General features: G+C 44.1%; 1 protein-coding gene across 1 annotated transcript in view; it reads right to left on the reverse strand.

The window, feature by feature from the left end:
* TMOD2 (tropomodulin 2) overlaps positions 1 to 26,192 on the reverse strand; it is a 307,731-nt gene that overhangs the window by 82,518 nt on the left and 199,021 nt on the right. Inside the window, exon 5 of the mRNA XM_086958298.1 lies at positions 10,117 to 10,200. Coding sequence (XP_086814424.1) covers positions 10,117 to 10,200 — 84 coding nt within the window. The remainder of the gene's footprint in view (positions 1 to 10,116; positions 10,201 to 26,192) is intronic.

Consider the following 26,192-nt stretch of genomic DNA (forward strand, 5'->3'; position numbering starts at 1 on the left):
GACAATTACAATTACCCGCTAGAGAAATGATAGCCTATGTAGGTAAGGGAAGGCCCTTTAATAATTCGATGCGTCCGGTACGTCCAGAAAGTAAGAGACTTTTTCAAGCTGCCATGTCAAACCCGAAGACGCCTGAACACTTATTTCAGGCTACCGATAAAATACTTCAAGAACGAATGGGGTACCATGTACTCAATTCTATGGATGAACAAGAATTAGCCAGGTCAGCAGTACAATGGGCTGACAGTCCTGATAAATATAATGATGATGCATTAGCACAAACCTTTTTAAATCTTTCTCCTGATGAACAGAAATTAGCCGGAATATACATGATTCAGCATCTTCTTATATTGTATAAAAACCAACATTCTGATCCAGGTCCCCTACCTGATATATTGATAGAATTACTCATGAATAGATGGAGAGGTCTAGGTACCGACTTAATAAAAATAATTCTAGAACATCGGCACAGATATAGTGCCTTCTTGTGTCCGCAGTTTGATCCATCTCCACCCGTAGACAGAAAAATGTATTACATAGACAGACAGAATCCCTTGCGAGAAGTACATCCAGTCAAGAATGATGATAATACCTTTAGACGCGTGTTTGTGTACACGCCCATAACAAAGATGGAGCTATTAGAAATGAAGAAATTAGTGCCCTGCCACGACAAGGATCCAGCAGGTTTTCACCGTGAAATAAAAGACATGTTACTCATGGGTGATTACACCTATCCCGACATCATGAAAATATTAAAAGTATTATTACCTGCCGGTATTTACGAGATTGATTGGGCTGCATTAGAGGACGAAGAAAATACTAGAACCCCAGGCCTAGGGCTCGGGGACAAAACTAAAGCATTACCAGGATTGTTAGTACAAGTATTGCCACGTCTGTTAGCAACGAAAAAGGAAGACTGGGATGCAATCTCAGCCTGCAAACAGAAACACGATGAAGACACTAGTGATTTTTATTCCCGTTTTGAGAAATGTTTTGTTATTAATAGTGGCTTGAAACCAAGTAGCGAGTCATATCCACATCTTTTTGTATCTAAATTAGTCGAGAATTCCCTACCCCAAGTTAAGAATCGTGTTCTGAAAGTCGAGAGCACATGGCAAGCTAATACGCCTTCACAAATGTTACAAATGTTACAGTACCACCAGAACAGAATTAGAGAGGAACAAGAACACGAGCAAAGACGTATGAAAGACACGAAAATGAAAATGTTAGTTGCTCAGTCAGTTCCAGCTGACGGTCAGAAAAAGGGTCAGACACAGTCACATAATTCAACAGCTCCTGTTAAAGGGATATGCAACTATTGTAAACAGCCAGGTCATTATATAAACGATTGCGCAGTTTTGAAACACAATATCTCTACAGGTAAAACTAAAGAGAGACCGCGTCCTCCTAGACAGGACCAGGTCCAGCAACAAGTATCACAGAATATTCAGCCTATGCAAGCATCTCAATAGACTCAACAGACCGTAGCAGTTCCACAGCCACAACCTATTGCCGCAACACAAAACACGACACAGCAGATGTACCAGTATGCACAAAATGATTATCCCGATTATCAGCGATACACATGAAACAGCCTAGAGAGGGAAGTTGGCTTGCCTCTTATTGAGGTTCCTGTAGATCAAGAAGGTCCTTATGTACATAGTCAAGTATTAGGGAAAGACAGAAAGTTTTTAATTGATACAGGGGCAAGCAGGACAACTATCAGTCACGATGAGGTTCCAGGGGCACCCCTCTCAGGCTCACAGAATGTCTCCCTTGGATTTTCAGGAAAGCCTATTATTAATGAAGTATCGCAACCACTTCCCCTTGCAGTTGGTCCATTGACACGTACTACAGATTTATTGCTAACGAAATCATGTCCAGAAAACTTGTTAGGTATAAAGACATTGAAAGCTCTAGGAGCTGTTATCTGGTGTTCTCCGGAAGGAGTAAGACTGTTTCTCCGTGACTTTAAAGGTCACTATGTGTTGAGAGATATTGATCCCAGACTACAGAATGTTCCTGCACATTTATGGGCACAAGGCCCCACTGATGTAGGTTGTATGCACATTACACCATATCGAGTCACACTCAGACCAGGAGTAGTCTTGCCACGAATTCGACAATACAAGTTACCTCCAGATGCTGTAGCGGCTTTACTGAAAATCATTGACGAGCTCATTGCACAAGGAGTGGTTGTAGAAACCGACTCCAATGTATGTAACTCCCCCATCATTCCAATTCTTAAACGTACTGATCCAAATGTACCTCCTGTTTATCGATTAGTTATCGATTTGCGCGAATTAAATAAATGCATTGTACCACAATACCCCGTGGTCCCAGATATCTCGTCTCTATTGACTGCCATTGATTCCGAAGCAACCTTCTTTACTGTAATTGACCTGAAGAACGCCTTCTTTAGTGTCCCCATTGACCCGGAAAGCCAATACCTTTTCGGATTCTGCTTAAATGGACGAAGCTTCAAATTTGCACGCGCACCTCAAGGATTCACAGAAAGCCCCAGCATCTATAGCCAAGCATTGAAAAGACAGCTAGACAGTATACACATGCCTGATAACACTGCCCTGTTACAGTACGTCGATGATCTGTTGATCACCGCCCGGAGCGAACCTGAATGTGAACAAGCATCACTGACGGTTTTGCATTTCCTGGCTGACAAGGGACACAAGGTATCCCCTTCGAAGCTGCAATTCTGTGTTCAGCAAGTTGTTTACCTAGGCCACTTGCTGTCCAAAGGGGGGAGACAGCTCACACCTGACCGCATTCAGTTAATTGTAAACATGTCCACCGAAAACACAAAAGGAGGTACGGGCCTTCATAGGCCTCACTTCTTACTGCAGACAATGGATTCCCCAATACGCATTTCTAGCAAAACCACTCATTCAATTGACAACCCAGGAGGCAGTGTCTTCGACTGCCCTTCCTTGGACTCAGGAACATACACAAGCTTTTGACGACTTAAAGAAAGCTTTATGTCAAGCACCAGTTTTAGCGACACCATGTTACAGCAAGCCTTTTACACTTTTTGTCACAGAACGCGAAGGTACTGTATTGTCAGTGCTGACGCAAGAACAAGCAGGATCACACAAACCGTGTGCTTATTTTTCTAGCACATTAGACCCAGTAGCCCAGGCTCTGCCTGCGTGCTTGAAATCAGTAGCAGCAACAGCTCTAGCAATTAGACAGAGTGATTCCATAGTGTTAGGACATCAGTTGACAGTACAAGTTCCACACTCCGTGGAAGTTCTTTTAAACCGAACACAGACCCAGCACTTGACAATAGCACGACTGACAGGTTATGAATTGACATTGTTTCAGCCACACATAGAAATCAGACGTTGCAACACATTAAATCCTGCTACACTTTTGCCATTAAATGGGACAGATCCATTGGCACATGATTGTATCGAAGTCATTACTATTACGACAAAACCCAGACAAGACTTGACAGACACTCCATTACCAGATCCAGACCTGACACTTTACGTGGATGGTTCATGCATGAGAACAAGTACAGGAGAATTAGTGGCCGCTTATGCAGTCACGACAGAAACTGAAGTCATAGAAACAAGTTGTATTGATACCCTGTCAGCTCAAGCAGCAGAGCTCATCGCTCTGACTCAAGCCTGTATTCAAGCTAAAAACAAGAGAGTTAACGTATACACAGATTCACGTTATGCATTCGGAGTCGTACACGACTTCGGTGTCCTGTGGCGAGAGAGAGGTTATCTGACTTCTCATGGGGCCAAGATTCAGCACGGTCCCCTTATTCAAGCTCTGTTAGATGCAATACATCTGCCTACAGCAATATCCATCATGAAGTGTAAGGCACATACAAAAGTCACTGATATCATTTCCCAGGGTAACGACCTGGCGGAACGAACAGCCAAGCATACAGCTCAGACTCATGCAACTGACTTGACAAAGACAATAGTCCAGACACCGACACATTGCCTGACAGTTAGGGATCCCGCCCTAGATGTAATTGACATTCAGACACATGCTACACCAGATGAAATCAAGAAATGGACTGAACTAGGAGGGATCCAGACAGATCAAGGATGGATGACGAAGGGAAAATCCACATGGTTTCTCCCTGACTCTATGGTCCAAATAATCATTAATACAGTACATAGTCCAGCACACTTAGGAGAAAAGGCCATGTTAGACAGTGTTCAAAACATCTGGTTCAATAAACATTTACGAGCAGCAGCCAAACAGAAAGTGCGTACTTGCATGATTTGTTGTCAGTTCAACCCAGGTAAAAGCATCCCCGTAGAGCAAGGTGGATTCCATCCTCCCGATCACCCTTTTGAAGTCCTCCAGATGGATTATATTCAGATGGAACGTTGTCGAGGATTCAAATATGTCCTCGTAGTTGTATGTGCACTTTCCCGTTGGACAGAAGCATATCCAGTCCCAGATTACACTGCTCCGACCACTGCCAAGCAGTTGGTTCGTGAATTCTTCCCCAGATATGGTTTGCCCCGCGTCGTATACTCCGATAACGGTCAGCCATTCTCGTCCGAGTTAATGAAGCAAGTATCCCTCCTGCTCGGCTACCAATGGAAGTTCCATTGCGTCCGACATCCTGAGGCAGCAGGCCTCGTGGAACGCCATAATCAGACTCTGAAAATACGCCTTGCCAAGATCTGTAGAGAGAAAGGAGTCGACTGGATAGTAGCTTTGCCAGTTGCACTCTTTTATATAAGGATGGTCGCACATTCCAGAACAGGGCTATCCCCGTGTGAGGTGGTCTTTGGTAGGCCACCGAATATGTGGGGGACGCCTTTGCCTAGAAAAATCACTGATGTTGACTGTATTATGCTGACCGATTACCTTGCCTCCTTGATGTCTGCACTACAATCTTGTCGTTCACAGGTAGCTGCAGCCTTTCCCGACAACACCGAGGTGAAGCCCCATGAAGTGGTTCCTGGGGATTATGTGTTCGTAAGGAACTTCGACCGAAGAAATCCGCTGGAGCCCCGTTGGCAGACGCCAAAATTAGTTCTTCTGACCACAAGGACAGCAGTGAAAGTCGAGGGCCGCAAGGGCTGGCTTCACTCAAGTCATATTAAAAAATTTCATGGACTGCTTCCAGATCTGAACTCTCAGCCGCCCGGCCCTCCTCCACAGACTGACTCGAAACTCCCCCTGGTCGAGAACACTTCTTCCCAGAATTACAGACTGGAATTGAGGTCTAGCAAGTCAGACAGTTTAATTGTTTAAGTCCTCCCCTAGGTGAATCGGTTGAACGAGTTTTCTGACATGTATCCCCTAGACCCCAATAGAGAGAGAGATAGACAGAAACAGCTCAAGAAACGTGAATATTGTAAATCTCTTCGCAGCCACTGCATTGTGACACTATTGATTATGTTTTTTCTAAGTCTTCTGATTATTGCTGCGAGTATATTGTTACACATCTACTACCCTATTTTCAAGAGTGCACATTCTCCCTTCAATGTCACTGCCGAGCATTCTTTCAGTGAACTACCCCCGCATGAACTGTCTTACCGACTTGCGCTGCGCAACAACACATTCATTAGTATGTTACATCATTCCCATCAGACCAGCAATGCTACCAATTGTTGGATATGTGGCCGACTTCCTCCCTACCAGAAATACAAGGGAGTTCTGCCCCTCTTCCCGTACCCGTTTACACACAATGGTTCCTGTGGGGCATGGTTTAGTTTAATAAACTCTCTAGATTCCGATTCCGTAGTTTACCAGGGCAACTGGGTATGGGGTAACCTGAACATAGTTCTGCATAAAGTATGTTTTCCTGACAAGGAGGGTCTACCAAAAAGAACAGGAACTGATCTAGAAAATGAAGTATATGGATTAGGTAATTTTACGCTTAACCTCATGATCCTGAATGTTGAATCCGAATCCGAACCAGTTTTGCCTGCTATGTCCGTACTACCTGTTAAAGGTGAATTATGTGTCAGAAAGAATGGTTCAGTACACCTGGGTCATAGTACATGTACTACTGTAATCGAATTCAGTGATAAGGGCAAGTCTGCGTTTAAAGCTTCACGTCACTCCTACTTCGTTTGTGGTCATACCGCATATATACGCCTACCTCTAGATTGGGATGGCACCTGTTACATTGCATTCCTTCTGCCACCTGTTTTCCTAGCCCCTCCTGATTATCATAGAAACACTCATCTAGTACACAATAGACCACAGAGAGATCTCCCAATTGTCGACTACACTGAAACGGCATGGGAACAATACACAGATTTCAATAAAGGTTTCTTTCCCTACTTAGGTGCTGTCTTTAACAGTAAACTGATACGAAAATTAACCAGAACCCTCGAAGCAGTAGTGAATGAAACTACCTCCGCTCTAGGTAACTTAACAGAGGAGCAGTCTGCTATGCGGATTGTTGTTCTTCAAAATCGTCTCGTCCTTGAATTCATCCTGGCCGATAGGGGCGGAGCCTGTAAGGTCATCGGGTCGAGCTGCTGTGTTTTCATTCCAGAAAACACGCCATCAGTATATAAAGCCATAACCCGTCTTCATAAGATTGCAAGTCTGATACACCAGAATCCAGGCACCTGGACTTGGTCCGGTTGGTTCTGGACCACGTTGTCAGCCTGGGGATGGAAAATCCTATCCTTCCTAGGTATTGGCCTTTTCATAGTATTCAGTTGCTGCCTATGTCTGCAATGTGGGCCAGCGATTTGCGGCTTGTGCGCCACATCATGTATTCCTCATTCAAGTCCTCATTCAAAACGCCATAAGAAGAAAGAAGAGCAAATGATGTTACATGAACAGATTGATAGATTAATGAGGATTGATATATCATGAAGGGTCCGTAGGGGACAAGGAGGGAATGAGGTAATATGAATTTTATGGTCAGTTGTGTGCCCTATCGTAGACCCCACCGGCTCCATGTACGTGCTTTAAGTACATGTATGTTCCCTCCTCTTTCAGCTATGAAGACGCAAATACATTTGCGTCCAACGTTAACATGTCCTCTTTCAGATCCACCATGAATGGGTCAGATATTCCGTTCCTAAGTGTACCTTGCCAACGTCTTTATGTGGTGCACTTTCATGATTTCTAGCTCTGGCGAGTTAGGCCCTGATTTCTGCCATCGAGCCTCTTTCTGCCTTCTGTCTCTGAAAGCCGCAGCCTGCTGCTTCCTGACCCTTGACTTACTCCCTGCGCGGCGAGCTGTGCCAGGCTCGGCCAGCCTTGCCTGCCAAGACTGTATTCAACCTTCAAGTTATCTGCTCCGCGAAAATACATTCCTGTCTAGTAGTTTACGAAAACATCCTTCCCAGCTGCAGAGCAAAGGGCCCGGCCTCACTGTCTCCATGCAAGTAATTCATAGCTTCCGTTACCATGGTAGGCCCATGGCCCCTCACATCTCATGTAGACACGTAGTCGCATATGCACGCACTAGCAGTCAGTATAGAATAGCCTCTGCCCGAGAGACCTTTCCTTTCAGATAATACAGTTCCTCAAACACCAGATACCAGATATGATTTGGGATTAGGTTGTTCTGACACCCCAGACTTCTGTCTCCTCATGTAGGGCTAAATGTCAAGTCCCCTTCACCCTCCAGTTCCACGTCAATCACACGTCATGCTGCTGCGCGCGCATCTCTGCCACATATTTTCTGCTGACACTGCAGGATTCACTTATGGATCCACCCACTTGTAATACGTTTCATGTGACGTTGTCTAGCACACGCCTTCATGCACGCCTTCATGCACGCCTTCTGTTACGTACATATGTCATTATCTCGTTTCTCTCAGCTGTTACGCCTCCTGCATAAGTTTTACTGTAATGCATTGACTATATATATGATAACCTGTCAATAAAGTATTGTCTATCCCTTCCTGAACCTTCGTGGTGATGGAACATGATTGCCTGGTTTAAACCAATTCCTTTTTAAGGAATAAAACCCCTTTTAAAACCTCAAATACCACGGATTCTGACTCTTATTTTTAAATGAGTTATTCTTATTATATTTTACCGCATAAATTCCGCATAGGTAATTTAAATTTACCACATAACGGATAACATTATAAATGTAAATAATTCAGTCAGCCAGTCAAAATATAAGTTTATTTAGACCTTGGTCTTTAAACATTTGTGCAATAACACCACTTCGTAACACTTATCGTACATTATAAAAACATTTCTATTAAAAAACAACCAAATTCATAACGAATAAAATCAATGTAAGCATTAAAATCCTAAATTCTGCTCTAAAACTTCATTTACAGATAATAAAACTTAATGTGCGGAATGGTTACCATCGTCCTGAAGCACAAGCTAAATCCAAATATCCTATATTAAAAAAATAGGTTAACTGCCTGCTCCCGTTCCCCAATCCATATGTCTGCAGAATTGGCCTCAATGGCATCTTTCTTTAGGCTAAAAATGACAGACAATCTACTAAAACATGCACTAAATCCTCTATCGCATTGAGGCCGCATCTACAAATTTTGTTCTTACCTAGGAGAGAGCATTGTGCTTGGGAAAATAAAAACAGATTAACCCTGCATCTACATTTTAAAAGACACTGTCTTAGACATACATTTGGAAGGGTTTCAAGGTATGGGAATGTTTAGTCCTCAAGCCACGTATTTATCAAATGTTGTAAAAAATCTTACAGCTGATTTTACGTCATAATACTCTTAACACTTTTAAAGAGACGACTAGAAGTGTAGAATTATTTGTTTGGGTAGGAGTTATTACTTAATCATGTTGTGCTTTTACGTGTTGCAACTTACTGGTATAATTACTTTAGGGAAGTAAGCTTTGCTTTTGGTGTGTGAGTTATGGTTAGCACGGCTGTTGTGCATGTTACGGGCCATGCCCTGCGTACTTCAGTGGCTTTTCGGTTTTAATTCATAACCATAACCACACTTTAACTGTTTTTTAGTGAATTTCGGAGGTCTTCGTGTGTCTTTTGTAAACCACATGTGCACCCTGTAGGAACTTCTGAGTTTTTTAAACATACTTTAAGATGTTATTGCCAAAGCTAAACATAACTTCAATTTAACCTTTGATTTTTCTACGTTTTTTTTTACATTATATTCTGCATTCATCCTTTGACAATGTGCACTGGCAATTGGCCTTTGGCTAGGCCCTGCTCTCAACCCGCCATGGGATCGTAGACCTGAAATAGACGTCAGATGAAAAAAGGTCCTGCATCCAATCAAATGTGTTTATTTTTAAATTTGGTATCACTGAACTATTTGCAGATTAACAGTCCAGATATCTCTATCTCCCAAAGTTAAATTGAGGTCTACAAAAATAATTTTCTAATGCTAACTTCTCAAACGCTATTGAAAGGATTTACTACAAACCAAGCAAAAGAACTTCCATGAGTAAAATTCTACTTGCATGCCGAATTTGGTGTACTTTAGCACAGCCAAAATATTTATAGGTGAGCCAATGGCTTCATATTGGGAAACACAATTACAAATGACATCCTTTTTTACCCCGGCTTGTTTTTGCCTCCTTAGCTTGATAAATTTGCCCAGAACTTGCGATGCCAAACTCAAATAAGTTGAGAATGTTTTTGGAAAGCTTTGTGCAGATTCCTTTAGCTGTTCTAAAGTTATTAGCAAAATAATAAATGCCCTTTCGAAGAAAAATACCTACCCCCTAACTACAGAGGCATTCTCCACTAGAATAAGTTATTTGTGTCTGCCCATTAATCAAGTGACAGCTAAATCACAATGTCTACCAATAGAACAGGAATAATGGTGGAGACAAATTTCCTCAGCACAGAAAAAGGAACAACCAGCTGCTTGGGGCAGTAATAAGGGCCTGGGTGTTTTATGTTGTTTCTAAACTGAATATAATCTCAATGAACCACATATTTTTATTCAACATGCATGTCCGAAATGTCAGCACTAACTACATTATCTAAAGTGCATATGTGCATTTGCGACTCTTATACCAAACTCATGTATGATTTTTGATTACTAAAAATAAAATACACACTAAATCTAAAATTATGGTCTATTACTAGCATCAACTATAAGTGCCATCATTACTCTCTCTGGAGCTAAAATTAATATAAATATTTAGACTTTTAGCGAACAACATAGAATGGAATCTTACTTCTGAGATCGCCTCTTCTGAGTGCAGTGCGGATTCCTTCTTTGTCACCTGATTTGCTGACAAAACTGTGAACTCCAAGAACATCTACAAGTGAAAAGACCACAGATAGAATAGTAAAATGTCAGTTTTACTCAGTGGAGACATTTCATGATTACATAGGGATCACCTCTTGACACAGCACAGTTATTAAAAAAACCTGCAAGTGCGGATTCTCCTGTCATGACATTATCACCATACAACAAGTGAACCAGTTGATGGCATGCTGGGTCATGATTTCTAAAAGTATCAATTCAAACCATATACCCTCAACAAAGTGTATTTTGTAAGTCTCAGTAAGTATGAACTTCCATCAACAAGATGAATGCGCTCTACCTCTGCTGTAATGGTATACACTTATAGATAAAAAATAGAGAGGTACCCCTTAAACTAGTCAAGGGAAATAGGGTTAGACAACCAAGTAAAAACAACGGTCCCTTGAAATGGTGAAAATATATGAAAGGGTACAACATTTGGCTGTCCCGAAAAACAGCCAAATGTTGTACCCTTTTGATATATTTTTACCATTACCCTTTAACATGATGTTTATGGTTGGGCGAGTTGCGCTGCACCGCCATGTTTGACACCGTTCCGACGAGGCTACAAAGGTACGCTTCATTGCGGACGAGAAAGGGAACACTGTTAGGCAAACTAGGGATACATTTCGCTCGCGAGCTTGTGGACCAATCAGAGGAGAGATTTACGATTCTCTATATGTTAATAATTAGTCTTGGTAAATCCAATCCGGATAGGTCCAATTTTGGACCAATCCGATTCTCGGAAATCGATATTTAAACCGGGCGGGTTTGATGCAATATCGGTACACGCCACGGAAAACTTAGAAGCCGGTGCCGAGATCTTATTATAAAGTTAAGCCGAGGTTAGGAAGAGCGCCAATTACTTTAATGTTAGATCAGAGCGAGTGCGCATGGATTATGAGAATAGTCTTGATTTAAATCATTTACCGTTTTTTATCTTAATAGCGGCCGACCTCTGCAACGAGTGACAGAGACGTAACTATCGAAATAGGAGCTTAATTCACGCACGGCTCGACCTGACAGTAAAGTCATCCACTCACACCCGTTGATACAGGTATGCCTGCTTCTTCTTTAATAATGTCATGATAGATATACGGTGTAGGTGCTCAGCAACAGTAATAGTTCTAGACTGACTGTGTGCATCATATATCTTTTCACAGGTTATCCCCTGGCTTATCTTAAATATAACGACACGTTTTAAATCGGTCCGGGTATGGCAATGTTACTCTTAATCAACTAACTAGATGCAACATCTTCGACCCTATTGAGGTATTCCTTTATGATTTGCATAACATCAAATACAAGGGGAAAGCGATACAGGCTTGATATCATGTTCTTGTATCCACTTATGTCCCCTTTCTCAGGTCAGATACTCTGATTCCTTTTATTGCGCAGTATATCCGCAGATAAAGGGACGCATTTGGGAGCTTAATCGATTCCCATAATTGCTTACATAAGGGTAAGATATATTCTGTCAGCATTAGATGATTGATTGAATAGAGTAGGACTATGAACATTTCTTCTTTATTTATAGAGGCTTGGTTCTAAGATTTTAGTAGGTATCCCCGCTGTGAGAAGGTGGCCTGATATGCAGTGCTCACTATTCTAGTGAACACTATGTATCAGTCCAGCAACCCTTATTGATGATTGGTTGTAAGTCAACCTTATAGACCAGCTATCCTAGTAGCATGGATACGAGCAGTCTAAGGCTAAAGACTTGAGAGGGCGTGTTAAGCCAGCTGTTTACCACACATATACCCCTTGAATACCCAGTGAAAGGACACCACACAAGTGTTATGAAAATAAACAGTGTATTTATTTAAATCACAACAGCCCTGTACTCTTTATGAGGACAGGGTACTAAGCACAACACCAAAACTCTTACGAAAATACTTAAGTTAGCACAGTATATACAGATGCCCGAGGGGCACGGAAAACCATATACTCTGAAAGTGGAATGCGAAATTACTAGCAGGTAAGTACAGTACTAATAGGCTTAGGAATCGCTAGGACTTGACTATAGAATCTTAAGATTACTTCTAGGAGGCCTAGGGGACTCGGGTGCAGAGTGTGCACTCTCACGCGTGATGCGGGACAAGGTCTATGGTAGCTAGTAATGACAAAGTTAGTGTTCTCGGGCGAACCCGACCTGGTAGGAGGAAAACGAAAGTGGATCCTGACCCTTGGATAGTGAGGCTATGCTGGGGCACCGAAATGCCGAAGTTACCTAGCCCAGGGGCTGCAGCTGCATATGTCTCAAAAGACGTCGGGAATCCTCGTAGACGGACCAGGAGCCTGGAAGAAAGAAGTTGCTGGCAGGCGACCAGTGAAGAAAGTTCGATGGATCCAAGCCTGGATCGAAGGAAGATGACACCTGAAAGCAGAGGGGACCAAGTTCGAGACTACTAGCCTGTAGTCAGTGGGCACCAGGAGGGCACCGGATGGTAGCCACCTCGACTAGGTGAGTGGGTGACACTGTGTTCGCAGATCTCACGGACCAGGAGGCGTTGTCGGCAACCAGGATGGAGGAGCGAGCTGTCCCACAATGGATGAAGCTGTCGGCGTCGCTGGACCCAGGATTGGGCAACAAAGCCTTGGCAAATTCAAGCCCACGCGGTGGACTCAAAATGGCGTCTGGAGTGGACCAGGAGGGTCCGGGGTGCCTCTCTTGAAGAAGGAAGCAAGGGCCAGTCTGGAGCAACCAGACCAGCAGCAGTGATGTCGTCGGGCGTCGTGAAGAAGGCCACAAGCCAGCCGGCTAGTAGCCACACAGCGCGGTGAGCACGCACAAGCAGAAGGGCCCCACGCAGATCGTGGAGATGCTGGAGGGCTCATCTTCGGTGCTGGAGCTGCTCAGGGTTGGGGCTTCTCGGACCCCAAAGCACTCACCAGTGGAGCACACGGTGGGCTTGTTGCAAAGAAGTCGTGCAGTCTTGGCGATCGTCGGTCCCTCGAGGTCTCGTCGCACTCACGGTTCTCAGCTTTGCTGTAGAGGTGAGTAGAGGTCAGAGGTGCCAGGGAAGCCGGGTCTCGTCGAGCTGGGCAGTCGGATTCCGGAGGAAGGACTTGCAGCAGACCGCAGTGTTCTTAGGATGGTGCCTGCGGATGCAGGGTGACTACTCCTTAGCCACAAGGGAGAATCTTGAAGAAGGAAATCTTGATGTCCTTTCGCAGAAAGTCGTGTCTTGATTCCAAAGATGATCTAATTTTAACAGGGGGCCCGCTCCTATCTTTATACTAAAAAAGGGGGCTGACCCGGTGACTAGGTCCTGCCTATGGGTGGGACTAGGAGGGGGGTGGTTACACCCCTCTGCCATGCCGGACTTTCCCCAGGCCAGGGGCTGGTGTGCCCCTGGAACTGGTTCTGACCGGCCTATGCGTGGTGAGCACCGGGCTGCCACTCAGCAGTCACCTTCCTGTAAAGCCCTGCCTACCCAGGATACACAAAACCATGTCTGGGACGGTGCTAGCACCGCCCCTGACAGGAAACCCTTTGTCCAGGCTCCCCTCGCTGGAAGGACTCCCAGCTGCAGGGGGTCAGACTCGTGTCTGCGGTGGCAGCATCCATTTTGTGGAGCTGAGGCTTCGTTTAACTTTAACCGGGGTTCACAGTTACATACATGTCGTGCCCCTCTAGAAGGGTGGAATGCTAACCCCGTCGCCAGAATTGGCGAGGGGTTAGTATTCCAATTCATATGACACCTTACTCGACATGTTTTGATAAAGCAATACCAAAGATAGCATTTAACAGCGAGGATTATAATGCACTTAAGAGTATATGGTATGCGATATCATGGAACAGCTATTAGGACTTGGTTCCGCAAGCTGCAGACAGGCTCAGCTCATGCCAGAGCACCATCTCACACGATTCCAAGCACTCTGCCTTCAGGATTGTCAAGGCCTGCCATAGGAGTGACTGATAGGAATCTGTGTGTCCATTTTAGGGTTAGATATAGGTATACTATATCTACAGCAAAGGGTGATTACACGACTTTGCCCCAGCTGTCATGCAGCCAGTTGTGTCAAATTTAGGAGGCCAGCCAGGGGTGGCATAATACATGCTTCAGCCCCTGGTAGGCCCTGGGTACACCTATGCCCTGAGTTACAGGGTCTGATAAGGTGGCCCAGTACCAATTGGAAATGCACCTAGGGTACATGGAATCCATTTTACAGAGAGAGCAGTAGGCCTGGGGTCCTGATTGGCAGGGCCCCAGGTCGACTATGTCAAAAACCAGCTAAAACACAGGGCAAAAAGTTGGGGGCAACCATAGTCAGGAGGTACCTTCCTACACCCGCAACCAGTGTTAACATGACTAGTCTAATTATGTCTAAGGGGTTTTAATTGCATACTGTCCCTAGCCAGTGTAGACACTATATATATAGGCTAACTGGGCCCCAATGGGGTTTTTTCCTTAATTATATTTATTATGGTTTTGTCTTTAAAGATATTCGAACAATGTGTTATCTTATGCATTTTTTAACTTTTATGAAAGAAAGGTCACATAGAGGAGGTTTCTAATTAAATGCAAAAGGTTGTTAACAAATGTGGTTTTTGTAAGAGATCTAGAGACCATCTCTAATGTATTGTATATCCATTATAGGGAAATTCATATGACCCCCTGGTCACGACAGACATTGTGCAAAGTCTTGATAAAGGTGGTCAGTAACCTGGAAATCCACCGAAATGCGTCAACGTATAATTCACCACAGCGAGAAGCCCTGCTGCTTCGCGTAGCGGTTAACAGAGGTTGGAGTCACGACTGCAGCAAGACGCTCTGCTGCCTCGCGCCCTGATTTCTGAGACCTGATTGTGACGACACGAAGTTGATCGGTCCTTCGGCACTCAGCCCTCCAGTTCGTAAAGTATTGAACGGACCCAATATAGCTAATTGAATCAGCCCAGCGCTTATTCCTGCCTGCAATATTACAGCAAGTTGAGTAAAATAGACTGAGACTTGCCCAGCTGTATAATTATTCAAAACCGGCAGCTCTTTCAGTTGAATTTTACGGAGTGTGTTTCATTCCACTTCAGATAGGACGGCCCCTCTTCGTCCCTTCCCCCACTACAACGGTCCTGATGAAGACCCCGGCAAAGGACTGAATTTATCCTACAAATAGGGGTCGAAACGTCGACACCTCTTCACTTTGGGACATCCGGCACATTCCCTGTATTTGATTGATTTATACATGTGACCGTGGAATGCCCCCCCTCTTTTGAAATATTTGCCCAATGCTTGCCTTAATTGATGTAGGCCGTTTTGGTTTTTTGGAATAATTTTTATTTCCTTGTTGATTTTGGGATATATGTACATTATGTTTAAGTCTGTGTACTATCTTTATAATCTTTCACACAGCCTTTGAGCACACTCCCTTCCCTCTTCCCCTTCTTGGGGCCTTTTCATTTTTTCGATTTCTCGTTTCACTTCTAAATGATTGCAAACATTGCTTTAAAATTGTTATCTTGAGTTGTTGAATAAATGACAACATCTTTTTCCTTTTGAATACTATCTTAGTCTCCTTGAAAATTTTTATTGGTTGTGTATAAATAATTCCTTCTCACGGGGACCCCTCTATACACTTACTAAAAATAACGTATAATTCAAGACTCTTTCATCGTTGTTGATACATTGATTATTAGAGTATACAACTTCGATGTTAGAAATCAGGAGTCCGAATATACGATCAGTATAGTACAATTTTCATGTCTTACAGTTTCTGTCTTTGTGTACCAATTATGCGGGTCATAATTGAATGTTATAATATGCATGTTATTATTAGTTTGTGGCATTTTTTTAATTCTTTTTAATTTAGGCTTGAATTGTTAATGTCATTTTATTTAAAGTCCAGTTCAAGGGAACGTTGTTTTTACATGGTATACACTTACACATGAAAGGATAGTTACCTTGTACGGGACGAAGGGCACAGAGAGCTCTAGATTTTATAATTTTTAGGCAGATAGTTGGCTGCTATCAGATGCATGTTTCTGGGAAAAGGAAAATATATTGTGGGTTCTTAAACTGTTTTAGTTCATGCTTTGAAATAGGGTTTGAAATAGGGTTTCCTTCAAAGGCTTTATATCTGCATTGAGTAGACATAACATAAAGCACAGCCAAAATGACAGAATCATTTGAAATAAAACTATACATTCCAAAGTAAGCCTAATTCAAAACCACATGTATTGTGATTTTTGCATACTTCACGCCCAACCTATAGTATGCGACTATATATTTTGAGTCAATGTGTTGTTACATCAATATGAATTTTCTTATCCTGCTCTAAAGTTACATAGTGTATACATTATAAAAGTGAGGTTGCAAGGCTTTTGTAGAATTCGTTGGGCCTTATATTGAGGTTGGCTGAGCGGGAGTCCCACTGAAAACTGATGGGCTTGGTTGCGGATGTGTACTGTACCTGCGGGCTGCAGGGGTCTAATACCTCAGGTCTAAGAGAGTTTTGGAGTTGGCTTTGGCTTGCAGAGGGGTTCCTCTATCCTATGGAATTGGTCTCTGGTCCGGGACTAGTCGCAGTCATGCAATTGCAGGGTGGTTGTCACTGGTGCAGTTTATCACACCTTTGCTTTGTGCAGGTCCTAAAGTGGCAGACTTGCATTTCTACTTTGTCCTTGGTTGCAAGTCAATCAGATCTGAGGTTCTGGTGCCAGAGGGGCCCCTTAAATCCTAGATTTAAGTGTTTTAGGGGCCACTTCCGGGGGAGTGTGGCACCTTTTCTGTCAATAAGATTCTAATATAATGTACCTTGCCTCCTGGGCTCAGGGGGCCTACCTTCGAGGTGAATGATATGTATTAAAAATAGTGCTGTGGCCTTGCCACTCATGGTGAGGGCAAAGCCGAGTCTGAGCAGTTTGCACTAGGCCGATCAGGGTGGCCCAGTGCAAACTGAGCAGGTAAACTGCTCTTCCCTCGCGCAGCTCTGTTGTTGAGCCTCTGCCCCTAGCACCTCTCTATTCAAGGCCCTCCTCCACCCGCAGGCTCCTGCCTGCGCCTCATCCCTAGTGGTCCAGTCTTGCTCTTCTGCTGGTCCGCTCTGCCAGCCTTTTTGCTTTTTCTGTTTTCCTCTATTTTGTACCTTTTTTGTCTGTCTGTGCCTTTTTGTCTGTTTTTGCCTTTTGTCTCTCTATGCCATTTTTTCTGCTCACTGTTTTTGTCTCTGTTTTCCCATTGCCTTTTTTCGATCCATTTCCTGCCTGCCGCTACTGCCCCTACTGAGTGTCTAACTGCGTGTTCCCGCTCTCGCCTCCCAGCCGCTGTCCCGACCCCTACTTAATGGCAGTCGCTGTGCAGCTGTGCCGGGCCAAAGGCAAGCCTGTCTGCAACCCAACTGCAACCAGTGCCAGGGACTGTGATCCTCCCCCCCCCCCGCCGATACGTCTTAGCAACCCTCCACACATCTACCCTGAAAGCAACAACAACTGCAGCTCTTGATGCTAAGCATCACCCAAGACCTGTTTTTCTGCCGACACTGCCGCCACACATTCACCTACCACCAGACCCCGAAAGCTACCGCCAACCCACCGGATGCCAGCACATCCAAACCCCTGAGGACCATCCTCCTCAACATACGCTCCCTGCACAGACATGCAGTCAAAATCTGGGACCTCCTCAACACCCTCTTTCCCAATGTCGCCTTCCTCACAGAGAACTGGACCAACGCCAGCTCGCTCCCGACATCACAATCACCCTCCCCGACGGGTACAAGATCCAAAGGAAAGACCACCCTAACCATCCTGGAGGATGCAGCGCCATCTTCCACAAAATCTCCCTCCGACTGACAACCTCCATCTTGAACGACTTCTCGTCCCCTATGGAACACATCCACTTCCAAATCCAGGGCAACCCCAGAACTACCCTACATGGAACTCTCGCCTACAGACCTCCAGGACCCCGATCCCCGTTCGCTAACACCATTGCAGACCACATCGCGCCCCACACCCTTGCCTACATGGTCTTCGTACTGCTCGGAAACCTGAACTTCCACCTTGACAACCTCAATGACCCAAACTCCAGCCCCCTTCTAGACAACATTGCCAACATTGGACTAAAGCAACTCGTCACCACCCCACCCACATGGCTGGACACACCATTGACCCCATCTTCGCCAGAGGAATCAACATGCGCTTCAGTCATACCACGCAACCCCTCTGGACAGACCACCACTGCATCCACTTCTCCTTCTCAAAACCCACCGCACACAAGCCAACGCCATGCCCCACTCAGAAACTGGAGCAAGATCACCAAAGAGCACCTAGCCTCTGCCCTCAGCCGGACCCCGCACACAAGCCAACGCCACTAGGCAGCCAAATAACTCTACAAATGGATTGCCGACTGTGCCAACACACTTGCTCCCCTCCAGAACTTCAACAGATAAAACACCACGAAAGCCACCAGATTCACTATATACCTCAGAGAATCCAATTGCTCATGCAGATAACTTGAGAAAGCATGGAAGAACAGCAAGACCCCCGAAGCACGTACCACCTACAGAACTGCCACCAAAGCACATCACCAACTCATCAAATCCACTAAGAGTAATTTCACCCATGACAGAATCCTCTCCAACTCTCACCACTCCAAGGAACTCTTCAACATCATACAAAAATTCACCAGACCCCCCAGTGAAACCTCTGATGTCCCTCCCTCCCAGGACCTCTGAAGCAAACTCGGCTCCTTCTTCCACAACAAGATCAGGACACTCTACGACAACTTCCACGAACCTGACAAAGGCACCGACCCAACAACCTCCACCAGCAACGCCACAAAGCTGACCATCCTCACCTGGACCCCGATCACTACAGAAGACACTGCAAAGACCATGAGGAGCATAGACTCAGGAGCACCCACTGACCCCTGCCCGTTGCACATCTTCCACAGGGCTGCCTCCTCGATTGCACCAGAACTATGACAGACAATCGACTGCCCCTCGAAACAGTCACCTTCCCCGATGACTGAAAATGCACAGAGGTCAAACCTCTCCTCAAAAAGCCCTCAGCAGACCTGACAGACCCCAAGAACTACAGGCCATCTCTCTCTTCCCCTTCACTGCCAAAGATAGTCAACATCCAGCTAACAAACTCCATAAAATCCAAATACATCCTCAGCACATTTCAGTCGGCTTCGGCAACAATCACAGCACCGAGACCGCCCTCCTAGTTGCTGCAGACGACATCCACCAAGGTCTCACTGCAGCCCTCATTCCACTAGACTGCCCAACAGCCTTCAACACCGTCTCCCACCGCACTCTGGCCGCCACACTCCACAACGCTGCCATACAGAGAACTGCCCTAGCCAGCCAAACTCAAAGAATAAAACTCCCGCCCTTCCTCTCGGAACCCACAAAGATCAGATGCAGAGTGCCTCAAGGATCCTCCCTGAGCCCCAGATTGTTCAACATCTACATGGCCCCCCTCACAACCATCATCAGGAAACACAGACTCAGCACAGTATCCTACATCAACAAGACCCAACTCATCCTTCCCCTCACCAAGGAACCCAACATCACCAAGCATAATTTCCAGGAAGGAATGGAGGATATCACATCCTAGATGAGCAGCAGATGCCTGAAGCTCAACTTAGAAAAAACGGAAGTCCTCATCCTCAGATTCATGCCTTCCACTTGGGATAACACCTAGTGGCCCCCCACCCTTGGTAACCCTCCCACACCCATGGACCACGCCCACAACCTCAGCATCATTCTCAACTCCTCCCTCACCATGAACACAAGCAGGCTCGACTGTGGGAATGCCCTCTATGACGGAATCAACAAATCTCTACTCCACAAACTTCAGACCATCCAAAACGCTGCAGCCTGAATCATCCTCAGCATCCCACAACAAGACCACATCACCCAGGACCTACGAGACCTCCATTGGCTCCCCGTCGAAAAAAGAGTGACCTTTAAACTGCTCACATATGCCTACAAAACCCTCCACAACACATGAGCCCAATACCTTAACGAAAGAATCTCCTTTTATGTCCCCAAGAGAAACCTCTGCTATGCTGACCTAGCCTTGGCCGAAATTGCCCGCTTCCACAGAGCCAGAACAGGAGGCAGATCCTTCTCCTACATCGCAGCCAAGACCTCGAACGAACTGCCCCTCGGCATCTGATGAAGCCCCACACTGCAAGCATTCAGGAAGAGCCTCAAGACCTGGCTCTTCAGATGACCAGAGCTGTCCGAAAACCCCTCCCCCAGCACATTGAGACCCACACAGAGGAGTAGTATGCTCTACAACCCCCTGATTGATTGATTGAGGATGGCGCAGTCAGTGCTCCTGGCCCTGGTGACCCCTTTATCTCCCATGCCCTGGGTACCACTTTTATCACTTACCACTTACTAGGGACTTATAAGGGGGTTAAAGTCCTCGACAATTGGGGTTACCAATTCACATGGGGCCTGATTAGCAGGCTCCAGTGCACTTTCAGAGTCAAAACCATGAGCATGTGGAGGTGCCCATATAAAAATGGCACTTTCCTAAAGCTTTAGTTTATCAGGAGGTGTACCTATATCCACCATGCCAGAACTATGTCTGTCTGACTCTATCACATTTACATCACTCTGCAACATTACCTCCAATGGATAGCCTGGGAATTGGCATTAACTGTAGCTGTCTTGATGTTGGACAACATGCTGCCAAGACATTCACAGGTGTCTCTTTCTAAGCTCCTTGTGTGCCCTACATGTTCCATCAATCTCTAGGTTACAACAACGTGACTATGTGTGTGGCAGAACCTGTGTGCCCGGACAGAGTAAATGCTACACTCCCAATGCATTTTAAAACATCATGAAATACTACTTAAATAAACTGGACATGAGAAAACTACCTTTATCAAACCATGCTGCACTTGTAAGGGATCAGCCCACTTGGATGCTTCCTGCCTCTAACTGTGGGAAAGTATTATAGCGACTACTTTCCTTCCCGACTGGTGAAGCAAAATCTCCACTTCCCATCTCCATGTCAATTTCAAAGACAGGATCTGTGCCTTTTACCCTCTACTAAGCTTTCACCTTTCACCCACTTCAGATGATCAAGAAAAATACACCTTTTTAGCATTTTCATAATGGGGGTTTCCAGATCTTTCCGCAGCCACCTGCAAGCCACCCCACGTACTAAACCAATGGGTTTACTTAGCAAATCAGCACAGCCTGTGGCCTATTACATGGCGTAACTATAGGTCTTCGCTCCCTACATTCTTCTTCAGCCAACAGATCCATCCTCTTGCCTGAGATACAGAGAGGCCCTTTTTCACCCTATCGGGTGTAAGGCAGAGTCACAACAACTCTGTATGGGCAATTGGCCATGGGCCTCCCTGTGGTACATCTATTCCTCTCTACAGCGGGCAGGCATCAGCATCACAGTCCTGAAACCACTTTGTAAATTCAAAGAATGATGTGAGCTTCCTGACACAATTTGCTCAGTTAGTGCTCTTCTAGAGCACACAATGTCTGACTGCTGGGCATATATAACCCAAATGAACCAACGGTTCACTGAAACTCCCCAAATGGGCCACAGCCCTCACTTTGTGTCCACCTTCTTTGCTCCTTCTGTGCCACAGCTCCACATTTGTAATAAAATTTCGATTTCAAGTTTTGACTCCCATCCTCCACCACCATTAGGATGCTTTGCTCCGCTTGGTAATAGTCTCACCAGCCTCTCCATAGAAAATGTGGACTTTGTCCTCAGCTGCAGCGATGTCACTATCTTGAATGCTACTCCAAAAGCAGGGAAAGTTTTGTACCTCTCTGCATTGTTTAAAGGGCCGATATGCTCTAGTTCAAGGCCATCAAACAGTGTCTCCCAGCCAATTCTTTTTAATCTGTTATCACAGTGGGGCTCACTTTGGGCCTTGCCACACACACAGCTTCCTGCACTATGCACACATTTGCTCTACCTGGCCCAAAACTAACTGCAAGGTACTCTTTCCACTGGGGACAAAGACATATTTACAAAACGACTGGGGAACTAAGTGTGTATTTGTGAATTATCTGCATCTGGGCTACTAAGGGAGACTTTCAAAACACACAATAAAGGTGTGTGTGGCTGAGGTGATCCCATTGGAGATGCAGTAATACAGACCCTCCAAGATACCAGTACAAGTGATAAAATATTACAGCCACATTCAGAAAAAAGTGTGTTCTTTTCAGGCATAAAGCACGTGTAGTTCTTTGCAGATCCATATTTTGATGTTCAACAAACAAAAATGATTTTATTACAACACCCGGTCAGGCTCAAGGTTGTTCAAGGGGCAAACGCTTTGTTTTCACAGTCAAGGTGATCTGGCTCAGCTGAAACCTGGAAATGCCCAACTGGGATACATTTCTCAATGGCTTTGGAATTGATGGCTTTGGACACCCTCTTAATACCGTTCTTGTCTTTTTACCCGCAGTAACAGTCTTCATACAGTGTTTGTTGATATCTGAAACCCCTCTTACACACAAATGAGAGAAACTATGACATTTAGATTTGCTACTTATTCTTTATTGTCTGTGTCCATTGTACCAATGCATCATTTTACAGGCATTTCTGCACATTTCCTTTGTTGTACTATGCATTTTCTATCGACATCCGGTCCGCTGTAAGTATGAACCAAAGTGAGAACTGTAATATAAGTTTACAGTAGTATTTGTGATATCACAAGTTTCTTCTATTTGTATCTGTGAAGAAGCATAATGTCCCTAAAGCAAAGAAGTATAAGAGTTCATTCTCAAGTAAAACATTGGTGTGAATGTGTGTGTTTGGGGATGACTGTGATGGACAAGAGGCGAGGTCAAGATAATATTGAAAGGACCACCTTAGCCCCCTTTGGGACATCAGTTGTATGCATTATCCTCTCATGCATCCTTTTCTTAAACTCGACTGCCCCCTGCAAAGATAAATACTGGTTCTATAGAGGGCTGGTTCTATAGAACCAGCCCAAGAGAAGCCAGACCCACTATCTCCGGTGTGCAGGACATAGATTGGCAGTGTTTGATCCCCATATAATCGAAGCCAATTGTGAATGTAAAAGGACTCATTTCTGGCTCTGTTTTTCTCAGTTTCACCATGATAGAACGGTGCAAGAAGGCTTCTTCAGGATATCATCACTCTTGTCTCGAACCGGCTCCATGTGAAAGGTGTCCTCAGCAGGAGTGATGGTGATTTTGAATATGCAGTCAGTCAATCTGCAGGATGGTGCTGAGAGAGCGCGTCTCGCTTTGAAGATACCATTCACCAGGTACAACCTCTGTCAGTGGAGTAAACCCAGCAAGTGAAAGGAGTGCAAAAACCTATTATCTCAGTTGGAAAAGCACCCAAATAGAACATTAGTTTCAACATCATCCATAATTTACCTGCTTGAGCTGCTAGTTCAAAGTAAATCCTAAATTAACTCTTGCAGATATATCCCATGTATCTTGTAGATTGTGTCAAGAGCCAGTTTATCAGTGGTTAGCTTCAGTGTCACCACAGCCTACTTGGTTTTAGCGCACATGGTATGGCAATGCTTTTGTGCTTTCAGGAGGAGGGCACTTCTGTTTTTCAATTTGAATGTTATTTTGTGATTTTCACAAAAGCATACGGCATAGAAAAGGATGGGTTTCAGAGCTGGATTCCAGTTAACGGTCTCCACTTCCACCTGAGGATCCTTGACATATTGACCTTTCACAGGGATGCAACGTAAAGATTGCCCACCCTTTATACGTCACAAATGTCACACACTTGAGAAATATACAGTATGAAAGTGCACTTAGCTCATGATTCATGTATTGTTTAACAAATTTTAATGTAAGTGTTGCACCTGACATATATTAAATCATGTGTTCACTGTAGGATTAGAGAACTTACTTACACAAATATTTTGCCTTAATAAGAGTGATTAATAATCATCTTCATTCAGTAGAAAATGTATTCACCATAGAGATTAAATGTGGCTTTCTAAATTTGTGTGCTGCTTCACGTGAAGAACATGTAACACATTAAAACTATGATTAAACACTTCCTTTCACATGTAGAATGTAATCTTGCTAGAAAAGACAATCAATGTATGTATTGTGCATTAATAATTCATATTTTTGATTTAAATGAAGTTCTTAATCATAGTTATTATTGACAATTATAATGATTTATTGAATGTTACATGTAGTATGAAACAATGCATGTAGAACGTATATTTATTTGTGTAAAAACATGCATACACATATTAAATGGGCACCATTGAGGTTAATGGTAAACTTAACATGAGTAGGGCTGTATTAATCGGATTTAATTTTACTGCTACTCAACATTTCTTGCAGGTATTCACGTGCATTGCTAGTTTACAACAGATACATCACTGACTAGCGATAGGGGGAACAGGAGCATGAGAAAAGTACCTTGACAAAAGGTAGTTGGAGAAATAGAGAGCTAACTGAATGAACTGTTGTCCAAAAGTTGCAACCTATGTGTGTTTAGGAAAAATATGTTGTTCCTATGTCTTCTAGTGTGGGACAAAATTGAACTGTTGCAGTCTGCAACATGACGATTCGTGGATTTTAATAGACCCCTGATGGTGTGATTGGGGTTGTGTCGCAAATGGACTTCATACGTTTTAATATACCAGTCCCATTGGACTGTTACTCATAGTCCTTGCAGAATCCTTGCGGATATTTCCTCAGAACTCCTCCCTGATGTTGATCGGACCCCTCGCAGATTCTTGCAGACACCTTTCCTTGATTTCTTCCTTCCCTGAGACATTTCTAGCCTAATGGACTTAGAGAGGTTTCATGTACAATGTGTTTCCTGATTTTTGCTTAAGTGTGGCTTAGGCTGACACTTACACATGACCCATAGAAGACTCTTGACCGAGCTTCTGAGATGATTACTCTTTCGTATTTTGATTTCTTTTGTCTTGTCCGAACTTCCTTTATGGAATTCCCCTGATTGCTACAACCATTTTTCCCCAAACCATCCTCTGACTCTGAATTCTAGATTACTAATGTATATAAGAGAGAACCTTGGATTACTCTCTGAGCATCAAATCTTAATCGTATTGTTCTGCATCTCAGTGTCAGAAGTACTTGTTTGCTTGATATTAATTTGCCTTAATTTCTTTTACCTCTTTGTCCTTCTGTATCTTTATAGCATGGTGCTGAGAGTTTTTCATTTGAATTTGATTATTAACTTGTAATAAACCTTTTTGTACTTGGCTCCTTATTGTTTAGTCAAATGGGTTGCACTTTTAACTTGAAATCTGATTAAGTGTTAATATGAACTCCCATCATCTCTCAGACGGACAAACAGGTCCATTGGAGGACCAATGGTACGCAAGAGGGCCCAGAAAACGTTGGATCAATAGCAAGAGTTTCCACTCCTTATATACCTTTATATGTTTCATTTTTCAAGTGTTCGTTACATATTTTAATACCATTTAAAATCCTTGTTATGCCCCTCCCTATCAAACCTTTGTTTTTCCTAGAAATGTTACCTTTACCTCGGCGCAAATTCCGCCGCGTTGTGGGTGTTCTATTAGGTGGGAGGGGCCGCGTCAGCCAACAGACATGCACATCACTACTGAGGTAGTGCTCGCAAGGGCCGTTAGCCGACGTGCGCAGCGAAGGGGTTAATAGTGCATCTTCTATTGTGAATGTCTATGATTTGTATTAACTTTATGTTGGTATTATTCCACTCCCTTAAAATAACACCCTATCGTACCATCGTAGGGCATAAATTCCTGTGGCTTCAGGGAAGAAGCTTCTTGAACCAGCTCAGGGTATTATACATCCTTCCAAAGTGCTGCAATGCGTACCTAGGATTTAAGATTCAGACTGAGTGTGGTGTACAGAGAAGAGTCTAAAAGCATACTACTGCATATCAGTCTCGTCCTTTCTTTGAAACCATACATGGGTGATGCTCCATTTTGAATAACAAGATACATTTGGATTAAAGTCTGCAGTCAAGAACATATTCAGACCATGGTCATGCTAGCTTGACGAAATATAATACACAGATAACCTCCATTTGTCCATGAACAT

This window comes from Lissotriton vulgaris, chromosome 2_1, assembly GCF_964263255.1.
Source record: "Lissotriton vulgaris chromosome 2_1, aLisVul1.2, whole genome shotgun sequence".
In the NCBI taxonomy this organism is placed as follows: Eukaryota; Metazoa; Chordata; class Amphibia; order Caudata; family Salamandridae; genus Lissotriton; species Lissotriton vulgaris.